The sequence below is a fragment of the Emys orbicularis genome, chromosome 4 (assembly GCF_028017835.1).
Source record: "Emys orbicularis isolate rEmyOrb1 chromosome 4, rEmyOrb1.hap1, whole genome shotgun sequence".
Taxonomy (NCBI): Eukaryota; Metazoa; Chordata; order Testudines; family Emydidae; genus Emys; species Emys orbicularis.
In genome coordinates this window covers 7,649,093-7,667,804 of record NC_088686.1, presented here as the reverse complement: position 1 = coordinate 7,667,804, position 18,712 = coordinate 7,649,093, and the positions used below count along the sequence as shown (strand labels likewise).

Here is an 18,712-nt window from a genome sequence, read left to right as displayed (position 1 = left end):
TTAGACTGGATGCTTAATATTACTGGTTTCAGTTCGACTTCAGATAAATATAGATATAAAATCAAACTAGTTAATAGGCCCTAAAGCACAGTTAATTGGTAAATCCCATTCAGTGTCCATGCCCTTTACATTCTTTGTGTCTTTATTGAAAGACTTTTTAAAATTACTGCTTGGGTTCTCAAACCCAAGAGCTAAATCTCTGGCCCTGAACCTGAAAGTTGATCAGTGCAAAGAGACCCCCTTGCTCTCATGTGAAGCATCATTGAGAGGGTTCCACTCACGTGAATCAGCTGGCACCTATTTTTGGTAAGTTTCAGAGTAGCAGCCGTGTTAGTCTGTATCCGCAAAAAGAACAGGAGTACTTGTGGCACCTTAGAGACTAACAAATTTATTAGAGCATAAGCTTTCGTGGGCTACAGCCCACTTCTTCGGATGCATATATGCCCACAAAAGCTTATGCTCTAATAAATTGGTTAGTCTCTAAGGTGCCACAAGTACTCCTGTTCTATTTTTGGTAAGACTGCCTCTGAGAATACTGCATGAGTTATGTTCTTTGCCAGGCAAGTAGATTTTTTTGAATCCCAGCAGGTTGTCTCTCTCAAATGTAACTCTGGGTCTCAAAAGAAAAATCCAACTATTGAATATATTGGTCTGAAACGTGATTAAATGTGTAAATTTCAGTTGTTTCGTTAAATAGTTTGAAAACAGACATATTTTCCGGAATTGGCAGAGGTTTTAGTAATGTGTTATGTTGACCATATTTAGGGAAAAAATGGAAACTGAGTATAACAGAAGAACATCTCAAACAGAAACTCAGTTTTCTGTCAACAGACAAACAATTGTGAACAAGTATGAAGAAGCACTACGAAATCTTGAAGAACGCTACCAACGAGAACTGCAAGAACTCGCCGAACAACAGCGTGAGGAGAAATCTCAGTGGGAATTTGAAAAGGATGAAATCATCCAGGAATGCGCTGAAGCCCAAGAGCAACTGAAGGAAACGCTGGAGAGCAAAAAGGCCATTTCTTTTGTCCTAACACAGGAGAAAGAACTCCTAGAGAAGAATTTCAAGGAACATGTGAACAAGCTAACGTGTGAAAAGGAGCAGCTCCAGAAAGAGCTGCAGGACCTGAGAAATGCTGCTGAAAAACAAGAGGATGAGTTGCATAATAAAATACTGCAGCAACAAAATGATCATGAAAGAGAGCTAAAAGACAGAGAAGAACAAATGTCTGTGGTAGAGGAAAAAAGGAAGCTGGTTAGCCAAAGGCTTGAAGTGCTTGAGACTGCATATGAAGAAGAGAAATACAAACTGAATTCCAAACTTCTTGCTTTAGAGGGTTTAAACAAAGAGACCCACGAGAGAGCAGAAAAAGAGAATGCACAGATGAGTTTGGAAATCGTAAAGCTTCAAGAAAAAATAAAGAATTTGCAGCAGGAAACACTTGACTTTTCCAAACTGCAGAATGATTACAATGCCTTGGCAGATGAATATGCAGTAGTGAAGAGCAAGGTTTCAGCACTGTCTGGCATGCAACAATTGGAAGAGGATGGAGAGGTTCTTATAAACCTACAGAAGGTTCACGAGCAGGCTGTGAAGGAAAATGTGAAAATGGCTTCTGAGATTGTCAGGTTACAGCAGAGGTTACAGAGGCTGGAGCAAGAGCCAAGGAAACTTTCCAGTTTTGACCAATCAAATTCTGAGATGGAAGAATCTCAGGTGCAAGACAGGATAGAGCAAATTGAGGGTAATGTTCTAAAAAATCTGCAAGATGGTTGTAAAGAGACAGATCATGGAGCAAACTTGCTTGTTCTTTCATTGTTGGAGGCTAAAACTAAGGAGCTTGAAGAAATGGTTGAGGCTTACTCCAGTCTAGAGAAGATGTATGAAGACACTAAGGTAGAGAACCATGCCCTGAAAATACAGATTGGTCAGCTTCTGGAAAATATAATGGTATTGGAAGCAGAATATAATGAAGCTAATGACAAGAAGCAAGATCAGGCTTCCAAAGTGTCTGTGCTGGAAATGAAACAGACAGAGCTTGAGAAAATCTTTGAGGCGGTTCCCAAGTTGAAGATGTTCTATGAAGACGTTAAAAGAGAGAACCGATGTTTTCGGGAAGATAGCAAGGTGGCAAAAATAACATCTGATCATGCTACAGACCATAAAGAGCTTTGTTATGAAGTTTCTAGGCTACAGACTGAACTAAAGAAGGCTGAGGAAATAACTGAAGCTTCTCTTCAACTTGAGAAGGTCTGTGGAGCAACTAAAGAGAATGGAGAGCTGAACAATCTAGTACTTCACCTTTGGAAAAAGATTGAAGAGCTAGAAGAAAGATTAAGGTCACAATCTACACTTCTATTACAGGAAGAAATCCAGCTAGAAACCAAGGGCCTGAAATCTGAAATGATAAAGTTGTTTGAACAAAATAAAAAACTTGAAGAGGATGTACCAAGACTTACAAGCCTGCAGCACAGGTTAGAAGAAAGTAATCAAGAAAGTGTCAGACTCCGGCAAGAAAAAACACAGCTCCTGGAAGAAGTTAAGGAACTGGAAGATGCCCGTGACCAATATGCACAGGAAAAGCTAGAGCTGCACAGTGAGAACTTAAGACTGCAGTGCAGACTTGGAAAACTGGAAGAACATACTTTAACGTTTAAAGTCCTGCAAGATCAACATGACCAATGTGCGACCACGATAAAAGACCTGGCAACGGAGAAAAGAGCACTACAAGAGCTGAGCAGGAAGCTGAAAGAGAAAGTTACATCTCTGGTTAAGCAAAAAGACATGCATTCTCAAGAAGAAAAAGAGTTGAATTCAACGATACATGATTTGCAAAGCACATGTAGTGAGCTGCAGCAAAAAGTTGAACTCCTGAGGTAATGTACACTTTAAAAAAATTGGGACATATTTGTGCTCCCCCCAAAATCTAACTTTGCTGCTTGCTGTGCTTAGAAAACTAACCTGCTAGCATTCATTGACTGGCATGTAACTGCTACTGACTGACTTATGCTTGCGTCACATTAACAAGTAGATTAACCTTGAGTAGAAGACAATGCCTTGGATTCTAATGACTAGTAAGAAAACTACTTTAATGTGGATTATGAAAGTTTTGTAGGTTAATTTTAATCTTCTGTGCAGTTATGTAAGTGATGATATTCTAAAAGCAGTGATGGTAAAGCAAGAGTAATTTGTCAACTGTTCAGTGTGATTGTATGTATTTATTCTTGCAGAGTGTATTTTAGTTGATAAGTCTCAATGAAACAAACATTTTAATGTGAAAGAACATTACTGTAACTTCTTTGGAGTGCTTTTAACTTTCATACTAATAATCTCTCCACTTCTCTTGCCTTAGTTCTTGGCCTGTAACTCAGGGTACTAACGGAGCTGCAATTTTCTAAAATGTTAAAGTTAACACTAAACAATCTTAGTAATTTTCGCAAAATAGGAGTACTTAAATCCTTCAGAATCCATTAAGTGTATGATATGGTAAATACCAGCATAACTAAGAACTCATAGCTCATAATAAATTACCTTCATTTTTGTTGAAATTTAGCAGTTAAAGAATTCATTCTCTTGAGATTACACAAAGTGGTTACAAATGGCTGTTAACTTTTTATTAAATTCTTATGGGAAGCCTGGAATGACCCTTTCAAGTGTTGCATCATGTCTAGATCCTGATTTTTAAAAGCACCTACTCTAAAATCGCAAACAAGAGAAAAGACAGGTCAAATTCTGCTACTTCTCATGCTGGTATTGCCATTGTATTGAACTGCTGTTCCTGAAACAGATGGTCTAATACATTACAATATGCAAAGTGCGGCAAAACAATTGCTTTCAAACTGTCTGAACTATTACGTTGTCTTCAAATCACATTACAAACAAAAAGTTCTATAAAATTATACACTGAGATTTTTACTGGATTACAGAGGTGTAATTTAAGTTTGCAATTACATTTCAGTGTAACAGACTTTTTTTTTTATTCCATTTGTACATGAAATTAAAACAGCACCTATGCAATGCTCTGGGAGGTGCTCCTGGTAAGCATTACATAAAAGCCATGTAAATTCATCCATATGATATTTATCAACGGGAAGTTCTGCTGTTTCAGTTGTCAGAAGTAATTTGCCTTTTGTAATGAGAATGTTTTCTACCAGTGGAGCTGGAAGAGGTACAAGAACATCAGTGTGTTTCAACTGTCTTGTCTCTATACTGTAGATGTGAGGCTGAGAAGCTCAGAGAAGAAAATGCTATTCTGAAGAATGAAATAACCCTGTTAAATGAGGAAGGTAGTGTTTCTAACCTGAAACTAAGGGAGCTAAATGGATCTCGAGAAGAAATGTGGTAAGAATACGAAGTGGCATATGTTGCATGTGCTTCCTGGTTTTAACTGCAATGCAAACAAGAAAAACGGCACCCTTGTTGCTGTTATGGGATGTAGAAAGTCAGTCTCAAAGTTCTCTAGCTTGTTGTATGCCTTTAAAATGACAGTGATTCTTTCCAGTGACAGCACTTATTCGCTGTAGAGTTTTGGCAGCATATGAGCTCATACCAGCCTCTGCTTGCTCTGTACGTTGCCAGATGGGGAAAGGGTACTTCTCTCACCAGAGAAGCACATCACCTACTAAATGATCTACTGAGCGTATGTACTAATGCTGCCCTTCCCCTTGCTTAGCAGCAGAAACAGCCACCCTGAGTGCACTTGAGAAGGCAGGTGGAGGAGCTGCCTGCCGATGTGGTCCACAGGCCAAGCACGCTGCAGCTGCTCACATTGCTTAGCAACCATGTCTACCTGCTTGCAGTGGTCCTGTTGCTTCTGATGTGCAAAAATGATGTGCCCAAAGACATTTACCATGAAAAAGGAGGGGGAGGGGAAAGGAGCATTTGAATGCCTTGACTTCCATCTCTCTCCTGAAGGACTGTCAAACATGTGGTCCTTGGATTGCCAGAGCCTTCCAGAAAAGAAGAGGAAGTATTTCTTGGACCACGTGCATCAGTCCCTGAGGAAAGACAGGGATAGCGAGCACTGACTGTGCCTATGTGAAAACAGCAGTTCCCTGTCTTAAGAACATAAGAATGGCCATACCAAAGGTCCATCTAGCCCAGTATCCTGTCTTCCGACAGTGGCCCAATGCCAGGTGCTTCAGAAGGAACGAACAGAACAGGCAGTTGTTGAGTGATCCATCCCCTGCCTTTCTACTACTAACCAGGAATTTTTCAGCCATGACCATTTCGGATGGACAGATGGTGCATTTTGAAACAGTTCTAGCACATAGCACATCTGAAAAAACCAACTGTTAACCATACTTTTGTTCAATGTCCATTATTTAGGCAAAAAATAGAGGCTATAAGAAAGGATAAGGTGGCCGTGCAGAAGGTGGCGGACAACTTGAGAAAACAGGTATGTAGACTGAGGCTTCCTCCTAAATCTCTTATGTAAAGAGACATTCGGTGCGTAAGGTAATTTCTGCCCTGTAGTTTAAATGTCATGAAGGCAAGAGGAGATGCACCTTGCATACATTAAAAAATTCAAAGATATTCTAAAATAACCGTAGGTTCTCCTTCACTGGTCAGTATTGATTAAAGGTTTCCCTGACATATTGCATTAGAGGTAATTGCACACTTTCATTACCTAGGTACTTAGAGTAGTTTTCAGACTTTTTAAGGTGTTTTCTGTGTTATTCAACCTGGAAAGACTTCCTAATGAAAATACATACTTATATCAGTGCAACTTCTTCGCGTAGGGGTGTCCCTGAGTGACATGTTCTACCCCCCTAACTCTGTGTAGATAGACCTCTGTCGATGGGAGGGCTTCTCCCATTCACCTAACTACTGCCTCTCAGGGAGATCGAGCAGCTCGCCCGTCGGCATAGGTAACCTCTTTACTAAATGCTTCTGCAGCGCAGCAAGAGTAGACAAGTCCTTAATTTTAACAAATGTCTTTCTATGTCTCCCTGGTGGGTACTGCTCTGTAGCACCCAATGGGAGATCTTAGGCTAGGTCTACACTGCAGCGGGGGTCCGACCTAAGATACGCAACTTCAGCTACGTGAATACCGTAGCTGAAGTTGCGTATTTTAGGTCGGCTTACCTAGCGGTGAGGACGCGGGAAAGTCGACCGCTGCCGCGCTGCCGCCGACTCCGCTGCCGCCTCCTGCCGAGGTGGATTTCCGGAGTCGACGGCAGAGCGATCAGGGATCGATTTTACCGCGTCTTCACTAGACGCGGTAAGCCGATCCCCGATAAACCGATTTCTACCCGCCGGATCGGCGGGTAGTGAAGACAAAGCCTTAGTTGTATTTCCAGGGCTGGCCCCTCTTCCCAGATCAGTTGGGCATAGGAATGCTGCCAGTGCTGGATATTTCACCCCCAGATATGCATTAGATTTACTTGCATCAATTACAGGCTCTAAAATTTTTAAGTGGAGTTCTGTACAGTCCTCACGGAGTTCTGTACAGTCCTCACGGAGTTCTGTACAGTCCTCACGGAGTTCTGTACAGTCCTCACGGGTGAAGAGTAGTAGGTTTAAAAACAAAAACTCAACAGGGTTTTGTTTTTTTAAAGTTGGTGCCCCTTTTTTAAATTTTGCCTAGAAAATGCTGCTTGCTCACGGTAATTTATCTTGTGGATGAGACTCCTATACCCCTCAAAACGTATGTCCTCATGGCAAAAGAGGGACTGATGAGTAGAGATTTGTCAGGCACAGCAAACTATCATGAAAGTGAACTGCATTAGAACGTGGCGCTGTTTGGCTTGGCTTAAAATTTCTTCCTAGAATGATTGAACAAGACAGATTACAATGAGAGCAAATAAACATGTATGTTACTGGAGTTCTGACTGGTTTAGGTAGAATACTGCTCTTGGGAAAGCACAGCAGCGTAAGTAGGTCATGCCATCATATTACGAATTAGAATCTGGATAGGAACCATTCCCTTTGTATGAAAGAGATACTGTACTGTATATCTAATTCCTAAATCTATTATTCAGTGCAGGAGAGATTTATTTAGTCATTCTGATACTTCCTGTTTTAATCAGGTATCAGATTTGAAAGCCAGGAACCAGCAGCTCGACTTTGAAAATGCAGAACTTAGTCAAAAGAATTCAAAAAACCAAGCAGACGTGCAGGATCTTAATCAACGGCTGGCAAGACTCCTCAGGCAAAAAGAAAAGGAAGTGGGGAAGTGTACACTGGAAGAATTGGAAAGGGAGAGATCCAAGCTGAAAGAGGAACTGGAAAACTGTCAAGTTAAGGTACGGCGTAATACAGACGCTCCCTACGTTACGTAAACCCGACGTACGCAAATCCGAGCTGACAGAAAAAGTTCCGTAAGCTAGAAATAGGAGTGTGGTATGTTGTGGTTTTTGTTTTGTTTTTTTGGCGTAATGGTCGGAGATACGTTTCCGACTTACATAAAATTCCAGTTATGCAAGGCGTTCCGGAACGGAACTCTTGCATAAGTCGGGGAGCTTCTGTACCGTTTCATGGTTAATGGTGTGACACTACTGAATTTCAGGAATGAACGCTATTGCATAGGCACCCCCATGAAACTAGCAACCATGCTCTCTATCTCTTAACAGGGCATAGTCTTTCAAAACTGTTCTTTAAATCCCATCTGCAAACATGGGTGTTGGTAGAAGTGGAGATGGGGAGGGAAACTGAGCCAGAGGGTCTGCTCTTCGGCAGTGGTTAAAAGGGGGATTGGGAAGCAGGTAGAAGAGCGCAATTCCATTTTCAAAACTAATCCTAGGGAATGCTAAGAGATCGTGGCTCTCTTGTTTTCACAAAGATCTAACATAGGTATTTTGCTAGAGCCATTATGGCCTAGAGCAGTGGTGGGCAAACTTTTTGGCCCAAGGGCCACATCTGGGTATGGAAATTGCATGGCAGGCCACGAATGCTCATTGGGGGTTGGGGTGTGGGAGGGGGTGCGGGCTCTGGGGTGGGGCTGAGGATGAGGGGTTGGGGGTGCAGGAGGGTGCTCCAGGCTGGGACCAAGGGTTTGGAGGGTGGGAGGAGGATCAGGGCTGGGGCAGGGGGTTGGGGCATGGAAAGAGATCAGAGATGCAGGCTCCGGGCAGCACTTACCTCAAGCAGCTCCCGGAAGCAGTGGCATGTTCCCCCTCCAGCTCCTACGCAGAGGCGCGGCAGGACAGCTCTGCGCACTGCCACGTCCACATTGGTTCCTGGCCAATGGGAGCTGCAGGGACCGCACTTGGGGTGGGGCAACGTAGGAGCCAGAGGGGGGTCATGCCGCTGCTTTGGGGAGCCGTGTGGAGCCATGGCATGCGTGGAGCAGGGTAAGCCCCCAACCCTGCTCCCCGGTGGGAGCTCAAGGGCCGGATTAAAACGTCTGAAGGGCTGGATGTGGCCCCCAGGCCGTAGTTTGTTCCTCCCTGGCCTAGAGTTTGCCCTGTGCCGTTGCGCAGACTGTCTCCTGGATTGGTCTTTTGTGTGATCTTGAATTTTTCCATGAAGATGGAGTTCCAGTTCAGTTAGCGTTTCATTTTTTTTTTACTTTCCCCAGTCATCAACTCTGGTGTCTTCTTTGGAGACCGAGCTGTCTAAAATCAAGGTTCAAAATCGTTTACTGGAGCAGGAAAACCACCTCCTCAGACAGGAACTGGAGAAGACCAAACAGGTAAAGACAGTCCCTGATCTAGTCCAGACTGTGCAGATGGTGAATTTATACAGCTGGCAGGATGGTTGCTCTTAACATTTATATTCTGCTCTCCTGACTGTGTTTGAGGTAATTAGCTTGTTTGTACAGGAAGGCAATGACAAAAGAGGAATGCAAATATCCTTGCAACAATGTCCCAGTGTGCACACGGCTGTTCATAAATTTGCTCTGAAGGCTGTAAAGACTGTTTTCCCCTTAGTCTTCCACCAGATGTTCCAAAGCAATGGGCTTTGGGAGCCCTGTCTTGACAATGAATGGGTAGAAAGTAATATTAAAAAATATGGCATTTTATCCAGTTGTGATTCTGTAGCAGCTGGTCATATCCACATGGTCTCCCAGTTGAGGATTAGTCAGTTCCAGGATGCCCTCTACAGGAGACTTTTGATTGCTGCACCAATTGATGCCTTATCCCTAGAAGGCTTCAGTAGATGTAAATTTTACTGGAAGTGTTGGTATGATAATTTCATTTAAATAAACAGTCACATTAGAGCCAATGGAATCATGCTTAACATATTGTAATCTCAAATCCCTGGAACTAAAGTTGCCATCAGGGTCAGATTATTAACCCTTTTGATCTGGGCTCCATGAACTCAATTTCATCCTCTTGCATAATTGCAAAACGCATCCTCTTTAAGACCAAGTGGCTCTTTACACTCCCAGGCAGTGCCTCCCCTGTCTACACTGCTGTTTTTAGCGGTGTCGTGTCCCGCAGCGCTCCTGGAGTCTTACTCTGCCGCAGGGAGCATTTTTAGCTTGTGTTTGTGGTTTTGTAAAGGCCATTGTGCTTGGGTTTTTCACTTTTTAGAAATATCAGGAGCATAAGCCTCTGCTCTACCATGGTTTTGCTGGAGAACTTCTGGGAACTCTCCAGAATGTTTAGTCTCCAACCCATTAGTTGAAGGTTGGAGGGTGTTGAATCTTTAACAAAGGCTTCCTTTATCCTAAGCCAGGGGTAGGCAACCTATGGCACGCGTGCCAAAGGCGGCACGCGAGCTGATTTTCAGTGGCACTCACACTGCCCAGGTCCTGGCCACCGGTTCGGGGGGCTCTGCATTTTAATTTAATTTTAAATGAAGCTTCTTAAACATTTTAAAAACCTGATTTACTTTACATACAATAGTTTAGTTATCTATTATAGACTTATAGTAAGAGACCTTCTAAAAAGGTTAAAATGTATGACTGGCACACGAAACCTTAACTTACAGTGACTAAATGAAGACTCGGCACACCGCTACTGAAAGGTTGCCAACCCCGGTCCTAAGCATTAGTCAAAGTTACATGAGCATTAACAAAAGCAAAACAGAGTTTTAAACAACCTGACTAAAAATGCTGTCCCCTCTCAATTGTTATCCTTTCACTCTGTTTGCTGTTGTGATGTCTTGCTTTTAGCATACGGGCGGAGCAGTTTTCAGAAAGACATGAAAAAACAGTTTGTTGAAATTAACTGTCGCTTTCACTTAAACCGAGGCAGGGACTGTATTTTTAAATATATTTGTACTGTGCCAAGCATGAAGAGGCCCTGATCCCTACAGAAATAGCTGTCTAAAATGTTTGTGAATAAAGTCATAAACAGCAGCAGAAATGCTACTCGATATGATGACAAGATCTGAGGGATTTCTGTCTCCCACAGCTGCCCAGATGTCCTGATCGCTCTGACTTCCAGAATGAAATTTCTAGTGTAATAACTAAAAATGAAAAGCTGCTGAAAGAAAAAGAAGCCCTCAGCGAGGAACTAAACAGATGTGTTGATAAGGTAATAAGAACTGCAAACGCTTACCCATATCCCAAACCACTTGCTGTATCCAGCCCTAATTCCTATACAGTACATTACTCTGTGAAATAACTTAGCTATTTTTTTTTCCTCTTACAGTTATGCCAGACAAATGTGTCTGGTACTATTTCAGTATTTATATCTTGGCCTCCATATGCTCTGCATTGTTTGGAATTTGCTGCAGAATCAAATTGTAGCAAATTTGTGCTCCAGAGTCTAAGCTTTCATTTTAAAAAATGTGGGTTTCTAGAGCTTGGGGTTCGTCTACGTGCAAACTTTGCACTGGTTTAATTTAAGGTTTGATTTAAAATCTTTTTCATTAAATCAGTGTAAAAGGCTAGGTGGATGCTCTCATTTTGGGTTAAATCGGGCTTCTTATGATTTAGTTTGAGCTTTTTGATACACAAGCTGGAAAGGAAATAACTAATTCAATTATAATTCACACTTTGTTATTTTGGTGCAAATCTGAGTGAACACTCTTACATTCTGGATTGAGTGTCCTATATCAGTTTAATTTCAACATTTTTTTTTTTCCCCCATACCAGGAACCCAGGGACCTTGATGCAGAGCTCAGGTCCAGTTCAGCCTGGAGTACACCCAACCTTAATTGTACCATGGACTTTAGTAGATGTAATAAAACCACCAGTCAAAAAGGCAGCCGGCATCAAGATTGTATTTTCACTGTAACCTGCGCCTTGCTTTTCTAAACTGGTGGCTTAGAACTCAAGCAGTGTATCTAGCATGCAAATTGTATATATTCCTGTTAGTTCCTTGCTATACTACACTTTCTTTATCTGAAACCCCATGCAGCTCAACTCCCATCAACGTCCACATGAGCTGGAGAGAGAAATCCCCGGCAATATTTTGCTTACAGACTAGTGGTACGTTGTCATTCTATATATTCTTCCTTGCTCTCATTTCAGGTAGCTAAAGTGAACTTCTTAGAGAATGTTATTGCCAGCTTGAAGCAGGAGCAAAAGTCCTGGGAACAACAAAGTCAGACACTGAAAACGCAGCTCACAGTCTCCCAAGAAAAGGTACAGTAATGTCTTTTGTTTTGATCCTTCTGAAGCATAGACATTTTTGTTAGCCCCTTGGACCAGGCAGGAGTTCGTACCAAATAGTCCTCTTGTCCTTTGTACAAAGGTGATATGCAATTCATACCTGGGACATTTTGAGGCGCTCCTTTAGTGAATTTATCATAGGGGCGAGTGAACGTGTAACATGCGATGGGTAAATTTCTCCCTGGGGGGATAGCTGTGGTTTCACTTCTACTGTTAGATTCCCCTTTGCTTACGCCTGCTTCCCAGTTCCCCGGTATACCTGTAAAGAGAGATTCTGCACTAGCTAGTACTAAACACCACAACCCTTTCCTCTCCTGCTGCTGCCTCTCTTTTCCCAGCCGGCCTGCCGGGGGAGGAAAGGAGAAGAGGCGGCTTGCTTGGCTGACAGCAGTTGTGGTACCATAGTTGCCCTGGATTGCCAGGAGTAACCTCAGCAGAAATCCTTCACATTTCCTCCTTGAGCAGGAAAATATTACAGGAGGGGAAGGCAGATGCATGAGTGTTGCATTCAGTGTGTTATGTGGCTGGTAACTTGAAATGGCAGCTCAAGTCATCTGGCATCTTTCTGGAATAGCTGACAGAATTATGATTTTTCTTCTTCACCTCTTCCTTGTGTCAGGCAGAGATCCTATTCATCCCCCCATTCATTAAGGATCCTCGATGATCCTCGCTATACTCCTGTTATAGGCACCTCCACAGATAAATCACTGTTGTACCAAATTTATATTCTGAGTCTAAATTCACTGTAGTCGAACTGTTTGTTTTATTTTGCTTTGACCAGCAGGCAATCACTAAGAATTTCTGTTTCTTCATTGCAGCAAGTCTAAAGCTGTCCTTTCTTGTGCATTTCAGGTTCAGAGTCTAGATGAAGCTCTACAAAATATCAACCTTCAAATGTCACGGCTAAAATCAGACCTACGGGTGACCCAGCAGGAGAAGGAGGCTCTTAAACAGGAAGTAATGTCACTACACAAGCAACTGCAAAATGTCAATGATAAGGTAATTCTTCAATAGCTACCTTTACCATACTAGCATGATCTCAGAATAACTCTTACAGCTTTGTATACCCCAGCTTATTGATTACCCACAAATTTCAATTAAAGGAATTGCAATTGCTGCTTTCTTTTGAAGCCAGTCAGAGTATCCTGCATATCATAATATTTTATTAATGCATAAGCACTTAAGTATTTTTGTTGGTTAAGAACATAAACAGTGGTAGAGTCTTGAGCAAGTAGCAATTACATATTTAATTGTGGACATCTTGGGAATAATGGAAATCTAGCTCCCTTCCCCACTTTGTTTCTTAAGAGAGAGACCCCAATAAAGCTGTAAAAAGATAGGGATCACAGAAGGCTTTTATCTGGGTACCCTCCAGCCTTGGATTTCCATTATAAAGGCCTATAAAGAACAGCACCTTCCAGTCAGGTTTCTTTGAGGAAGTCCAAGTAGAAGAAGGTTTAGCCAACTCTTTCTTTACTTCATCAGTCTGGCGCTTGTATTCAAAGAATACAAGAGGACAAAAGAGCATAGTTAGTTATCATCCTTCCCTTTTTGTGAAGATATTTGTTCATCATAAGTTTTAGCTGGTCCTCCATAACTGTAACCCACACTCAGATCTGTGGTAACTTGCACTTAAAATAGACTTAAAATCTAGTTATATGGGTGTTCGGGCAGGTTAAGATCAATCAGAACCTCCCATTTAAATGATCTTTCTCGTTAAAAGGGATATTTTGACACTGCCTCAGAGTAAACTTTCAAAAAAAAAAAAAAAAATCTGTACAGTTATTTACACCGTTGACTAGGTATAACTACAGTCCTGTACCAGAGTGGGGCTTCAGAGACTTTTTAGACTGCAGTTGTCCTAACAAGTGGAACTAATGATTGGGAAATAGACTCAATTTTCAGTTCCATTGTGTCCTTTCAAAAAAGAGTTCATTATAACAGCCTGTCACTTTACTTTGTTAATAGATAAGGAACACGAATACTTGGGGAGGGGTGTAGGGAGCAATCTTGTAATCACTATCCTGATTTGCTTGCATGGTTTATATTATAACTGTGAAATACTTTGTGTCCACATGGAAAAGAGGTATGAGACTTTTTTTTCTGAATGTTAGAACCAGGACCAAATTATATCCATAAAACTGCATGCTATTACTTGCCTGATGAGGCTTGGAAGTGGGGCAGTTGCTTGATTTTTATAGTTGGGCTAAGAACACTCCTATTAACCATTCTAACATTTAACTGGTGACTTGTCATCTGTGGTTTCAGCTAAGAGGAAAACCCTCTGGGTTTTTTTTGCCCTGTGATTAGCACCTTGGTTATTTGAAAGAAACTGGATGTAGGGAAGCAGGAAAACAGAAATTCATTTGTAAATATCAGAGTTTACGGAGTTCCTGGTAAATGCAAAATCTTTCTGAAGACAGAAAATATCTGCTTCTTTGTTTAAGGCCTAACCCTGCAATTCTGTCTGTCTTAAGAATCGGGTTCTAGAACTGGCTGTGCATTCCTCAGGGCTGCAGAACCAGCCGAAGAAGCTGCACTGGGATGAACTCGAGCAGCTGATTAAACAGGAGCAGCAGCTGCTGAGGCAAGAGAATGAGAGACTCCAGAGAGAGGTCCAGAACACTAAAACCGATCTCACTCATTCCAGGGAGAAGGTAACTGGAGAGAGCGAACACTCTAATAGATAGTGACTGCATGATGGCAGAACCCCTGTGATGATGCCCATTTTGCAACTTGTAATACACAAAAAAAAAAATGATGCTCACTGGTTTTTCATAGAAATATCGCAGTAGGATTGCATAACAGGGTTGCCACCATCTCCTCGAACAACGTTACCTATGCTAGCAGAAGCACTCCTCTGTCAGCATAGCTGTCTCTATGCTGGGGATTTGTTGGCATAGCTAGGTCAGTAGGGGATGTGTGGTTTTTCACACCCCTTACCATCATAGCTGTTTTGGTATAAGTTTTAAGAGTAGACCAGGGGTCGGCAACGTTTGGCACGCGGCTCGCCAGGGTAAGCACCCTGGCGGGCCGGGCCAGTTTATTTACCTGCTGATGCGGCAGGTTCGGCCGATCGCGGCCCCCACTGGCCGCGGTTCGCCGTCCCGGGCCAATGGGGGCGGCGGGAAGCACATCCCTCGCCCGCGCCGCTTCCCGCCGCCCCCATTGGCCCGGGACGGCGAACCGCGGCCAGTGGGGGCCGCGATCGGCCGAACCTTCTGCGTCAGCAGCTAAATAAACTGGCCCGGCCCGCCAGGGTGCTTACCCTGGCGAGCCACGTGCCAAACGTTGCCGACTGCTGGAGTAGACCAAGGCTTATGAACTTTTTTGTTTTAAAAACAGTGCTCCTGTTTTAAAAACAGTGCTCCTGTTTTAGGGAGACTTGATGGTTGAGAACTCATCGTGTTTAATCTAACCTTAATAGAAAACTGCTATAGGCTGGCTTGTAAATTAATTGAAAACCATTAAACTTCCTTTTTAAAGAAGACCTTTACTGCAGTGGCTCTCAACCTTTCCAGACTACTGTACCCCTTTCAGGAGTCTTTGTCTTGCATACCCCCCATTACACCTCACTTAAACTACTTGCTTATAAAATCAGACATAAAAATACAAAAGTGTCACAGCATACTGTTACTGAAAAATTGCTTACTTTCTCATTGTTACCATATAATTATGATATAAAATAAATTAATTGGAATATAAATTGTACTTACATTCCAGTGTATAGTATATAGAGCAGTATGAAGTCATTGTCTGTATGAAATTTTAGTTTGTACTGACTTTGCTAGTGCTTTTTATGTAGCCTGTTATAAAACTAGGCACCTATCTAGATGAGTTGATGTATCCCCTGGAAGACCACTGCATACCCCAGGGGTACATGTATCCCTGGTTGAGAACCACTGCTTTACTGGAATTCACAAATTTTTTTGGTTCCCAGTAGTAGGGAGAAGGGCGGACTCTGTTCACAGTTACTTTACTAAATGTAGAAAATATTGTGGCTAGGAAATAGGTTGGTAACTTACATTTTAATTCAGTTCATTGAAATTTGATTTGCATTAGATCAGGTCAGTTTGGATATGCTAGCCAGTGGAACCTTGAATAGAAAACAGATTCTTAATGCTCTACGATGCCTTTCTGTGTTCCTTGTTCAATCTGTGCTCTCATTAGATCCGGCAGTTGGAATCTGCGATCCTTTCCATGAAGCACCAAAAACATCAAAGCCAGTCTGGTATTGTGAAAGCCATAGAGCAAGAGAAATTAAGCTTGAAGAGGGAGTGTGAACAGCTTCAGAAGGAATTGTCTTCTGCTCACAGGAGGGTTAGTTTCAGACCGTAAAACAAATAACACTTTTTCTGGCTTCAATGCGTCACTCAGTTTTGCTGCAATGGCATTTGATCAGATGAAACTCTATAATTTTACTCAGCTACATAGAAATCTTCTTTGTGAGTTGTGTGCTGCTCTTGTGAAATCTGATGGAACTTGGGCAGGCACTCTTGGGTTTTCTGTGTATAGATAAATAGGTGACATGAATGGTGTAGGTGTGCAACGTTTTACATATTTATGGTGTCTGTGTCCTGAGTGAGGTTCTGCAGCCTGTCCAGCATGATCAGGATGGGTCTCTCTAAGCACTTGCTCATCTGCATGCATGAAGTACTGTCAGGCACAGGTCCTTAATCTTGACTATACGAATTTCATGTCGAAAGCCACATTTCTTGTTCCACTACTGAAGTTTCAGAATACCAGGTTGCACTCTGGGCCTTGTGTAAGTATTTGTTCTGTATAGACGACAGAGAAATCTGAGAAAAACTGACCCTCAAAGCTCGCCTGGTTATTGCTTGCACTCTCTGTTTCCTTCCCCTTGGTGGGCAAAGCTAGCCTGAAAATGGCAATTTTCCTATGAAGCAGGGGGGGAGGGATAGCTCAGTGGTTTAAGCATTGGCCTGCTAAACCCGGGGTTGTGAGTTCAATCCTTGAGGAGGCCATTTAGGGAACTGGGGTAAAAAAACCCACAGTATTCTGGGGATTGGTCCTGTCTTGAGCAGCAGGTTGGACTAGATGACCTCCTGAGGTTCCTTCCAACCCTGATATTCTATGATTCTATGATTATTTTTGGCTTTTGGCGTGTCCCAGGCACCCGCCCATCCTACTCGCAAGAAGGATGCGTGTATAAAATATACAGTGTGTTGAAAGTAAAACAAAGCCAAACCAGAAATGAAGAACATTAGCTATTAAGTTTGGCTCTTATTGGTCTGGGAGGTTTGCAATTTACCAAAGCAAGACTGCAAGGCTGTTAAGTGGTCAACCTGTCCTGTTCCTGACAATGAAAGCTAACCCTGAACCTGCTCAGAGTAAAATGTAGTATTGGAACACACAAACTCTAAACAACATGTATCCTTTGGCCTTTTTTTGAAGAGTCCTTGGATACGCTGCTCTTGTATCCCAGCTTTAGTTCATGAGATTCAGAACCTCTGTTATTTCACACATTCTTCAACCTGCAGTTTAGGGGTTCTGCCTTTCTACATCAGTCTTAGAGATGGTTTCCATTTATGTCAAATGTGTTTAGTATTAGTCTGATATTGAATACTTGAGAGAGTCCTGGGACCAACATGGCTACAACATTGCAAACATTGAGTACTTGCTTACTTATTCTTTGTCTCCTTACTAGCGGTTTTTCTTGAAGTACTGAGATATATGGTTTAATGTAGATGTTATTAAACAAAGTAGATAAAACCATAAGCCAAACTACATTTCTTTTTTCCTATTAACTTTTTACAAAATGTTGTGTGTACATACGTACATGTACACACATACGTACATGTACACACAACAAAAACAACCGACATAACAAACTATACGTACATTTCTCATAATGTGTTAACCATTTGCTACCTAACCGTAACTATGCTTGAAGTATTTCATTATATAGAATATGAATGGTTAAAATATAAATTATTTGTATTAAACCGTTTACAAACAATTTGTTTATAAAAGTCCAGTTAGTTTTAAATCTTATTATGCCTTATTCTTATTTTATGTACAAAAAAACTGAAGGGGGGGGGGAAGGAAATCGTTAGAAGAGTGGAAGGCAGGGGACAGGCATTTAATAGGATTATTCAGATACTTCCAGGAAAGCATCTCATAGCTCTCAGAACGTTTTGTGGGTATTTCTGTTAGATATACAGTTCTTTCCAAGCGAAACAACATTCCTAAGGGAAGATCTTCTCTTTTTACAGATCAGTCAGATGAATTCACTTGAGCATGAATTGGAAACCATCAATTTGGAAAATGAAGGGCTAAGAAAAAAGCAAGTCAAACTGGATGAACAACTAATGGAGGTACCTTTCAATAAATGTTAACGCTATTGAATAGAGGAAAAAATGGGACCAGTATCTCACGGTATCTATAGATCAGTGTTTCCCAAACTTGGGACGCCGCTTGTGTAGGGAAAGCCCCTGGCGGACCGGGCCGGTTTATTTACCTGCCGCGTCCGCAGGTCTGGCCGATCGTGGCTCCCGCTGGCCGCGGTTCGCTGCTCCAGGCCAATGGGAGCTGCTGGAAGTGGCGTGGGCCAAGGGACATACTGGCCGCCGCTTCCAGCAGCTCCCATTGGCCTGGAGCAACGAACCGCGGCCAGCGGGAGCCGTGATCGGCCAGACCTGCAGACGCGGCAGGTAAATAAACCGGCCCGGCCCGCCAGGGGCTTTCCCTACACAAGCAGCGTCCCAAGTTTGGGAAACACTTCTATAGATGATGTATTTAAAGATATTTTCTTGGTCTCAGTAGGATAGGAATACGGTACATTAATGTGCAAACTTAAACTGATACGGCTAGCCAGGTAGAAGTCTCTTGCAAATGCCCAGTCACATCCCCATTAATCAAGGAATTATGCTGCATGACAAATGTGCTCCGACAAAGGGGGATGTTTGTCAGAAGTTGTGAGAAGAAACTACAGCTACTTCAGGGTCATGATCAAATGGAAGACGGGGAGATTTTCTTGTATCCAAAGATAAGGGTAAAGACTCTCAATGTTTCTATCCAAACCTTATTTGGCAACATTAGTATGCAAATTATAGTTTTAGGGAGCTATTGATTATAAGTGTATAAAACTACTCACTTGTAACCTCTTACAGCTTAAGGACCATGCATGTTAATTTTGAAAACTTGCTTTTTAACAACCAAATATCAGACAAATTTAC

The 18,712-nt window shown here is 42.2% G+C and overlaps 1 protein-coding gene across 2 annotated transcripts in view; it reads left to right on the top strand.

The window, feature by feature from the left end:
* NIN (ninein) overlaps nucleotides 1–18,712 on the top strand; it is a 99,554-nt gene that overhangs the window by 67,991 nt on the left and 12,851 nt on the right. For both annotated transcript variants that reach the window (XM_065403007.1, XM_065403008.1), the window contains exons 16-26: nucleotides 766–2,880; nucleotides 4,220–4,345; nucleotides 5,333–5,402; nucleotides 7,036–7,251; nucleotides 8,526–8,639; nucleotides 10,309–10,431; nucleotides 11,373–11,486; nucleotides 12,366–12,512; nucleotides 13,991–14,170; nucleotides 15,684–15,833; nucleotides 17,750–17,851. In XM_065403007.1, the coding sequence (XP_065259079.1) occupies nucleotides 766–2,880; nucleotides 4,220–4,345; nucleotides 5,333–5,402; nucleotides 7,036–7,251; nucleotides 8,526–8,639; nucleotides 10,309–10,431; nucleotides 11,373–11,486; nucleotides 12,366–12,512; nucleotides 13,991–14,170; nucleotides 15,684–15,833; nucleotides 17,750–17,851 (3,457 nt within the window). The remainder of the gene's footprint in view (nucleotides 1–765; nucleotides 2,881–4,219; nucleotides 4,346–5,332; nucleotides 5,403–7,035; nucleotides 7,252–8,525; nucleotides 8,640–10,308; nucleotides 10,432–11,372; nucleotides 11,487–12,365; nucleotides 12,513–13,990; nucleotides 14,171–15,683; nucleotides 15,834–17,749; nucleotides 17,852–18,712) is intronic.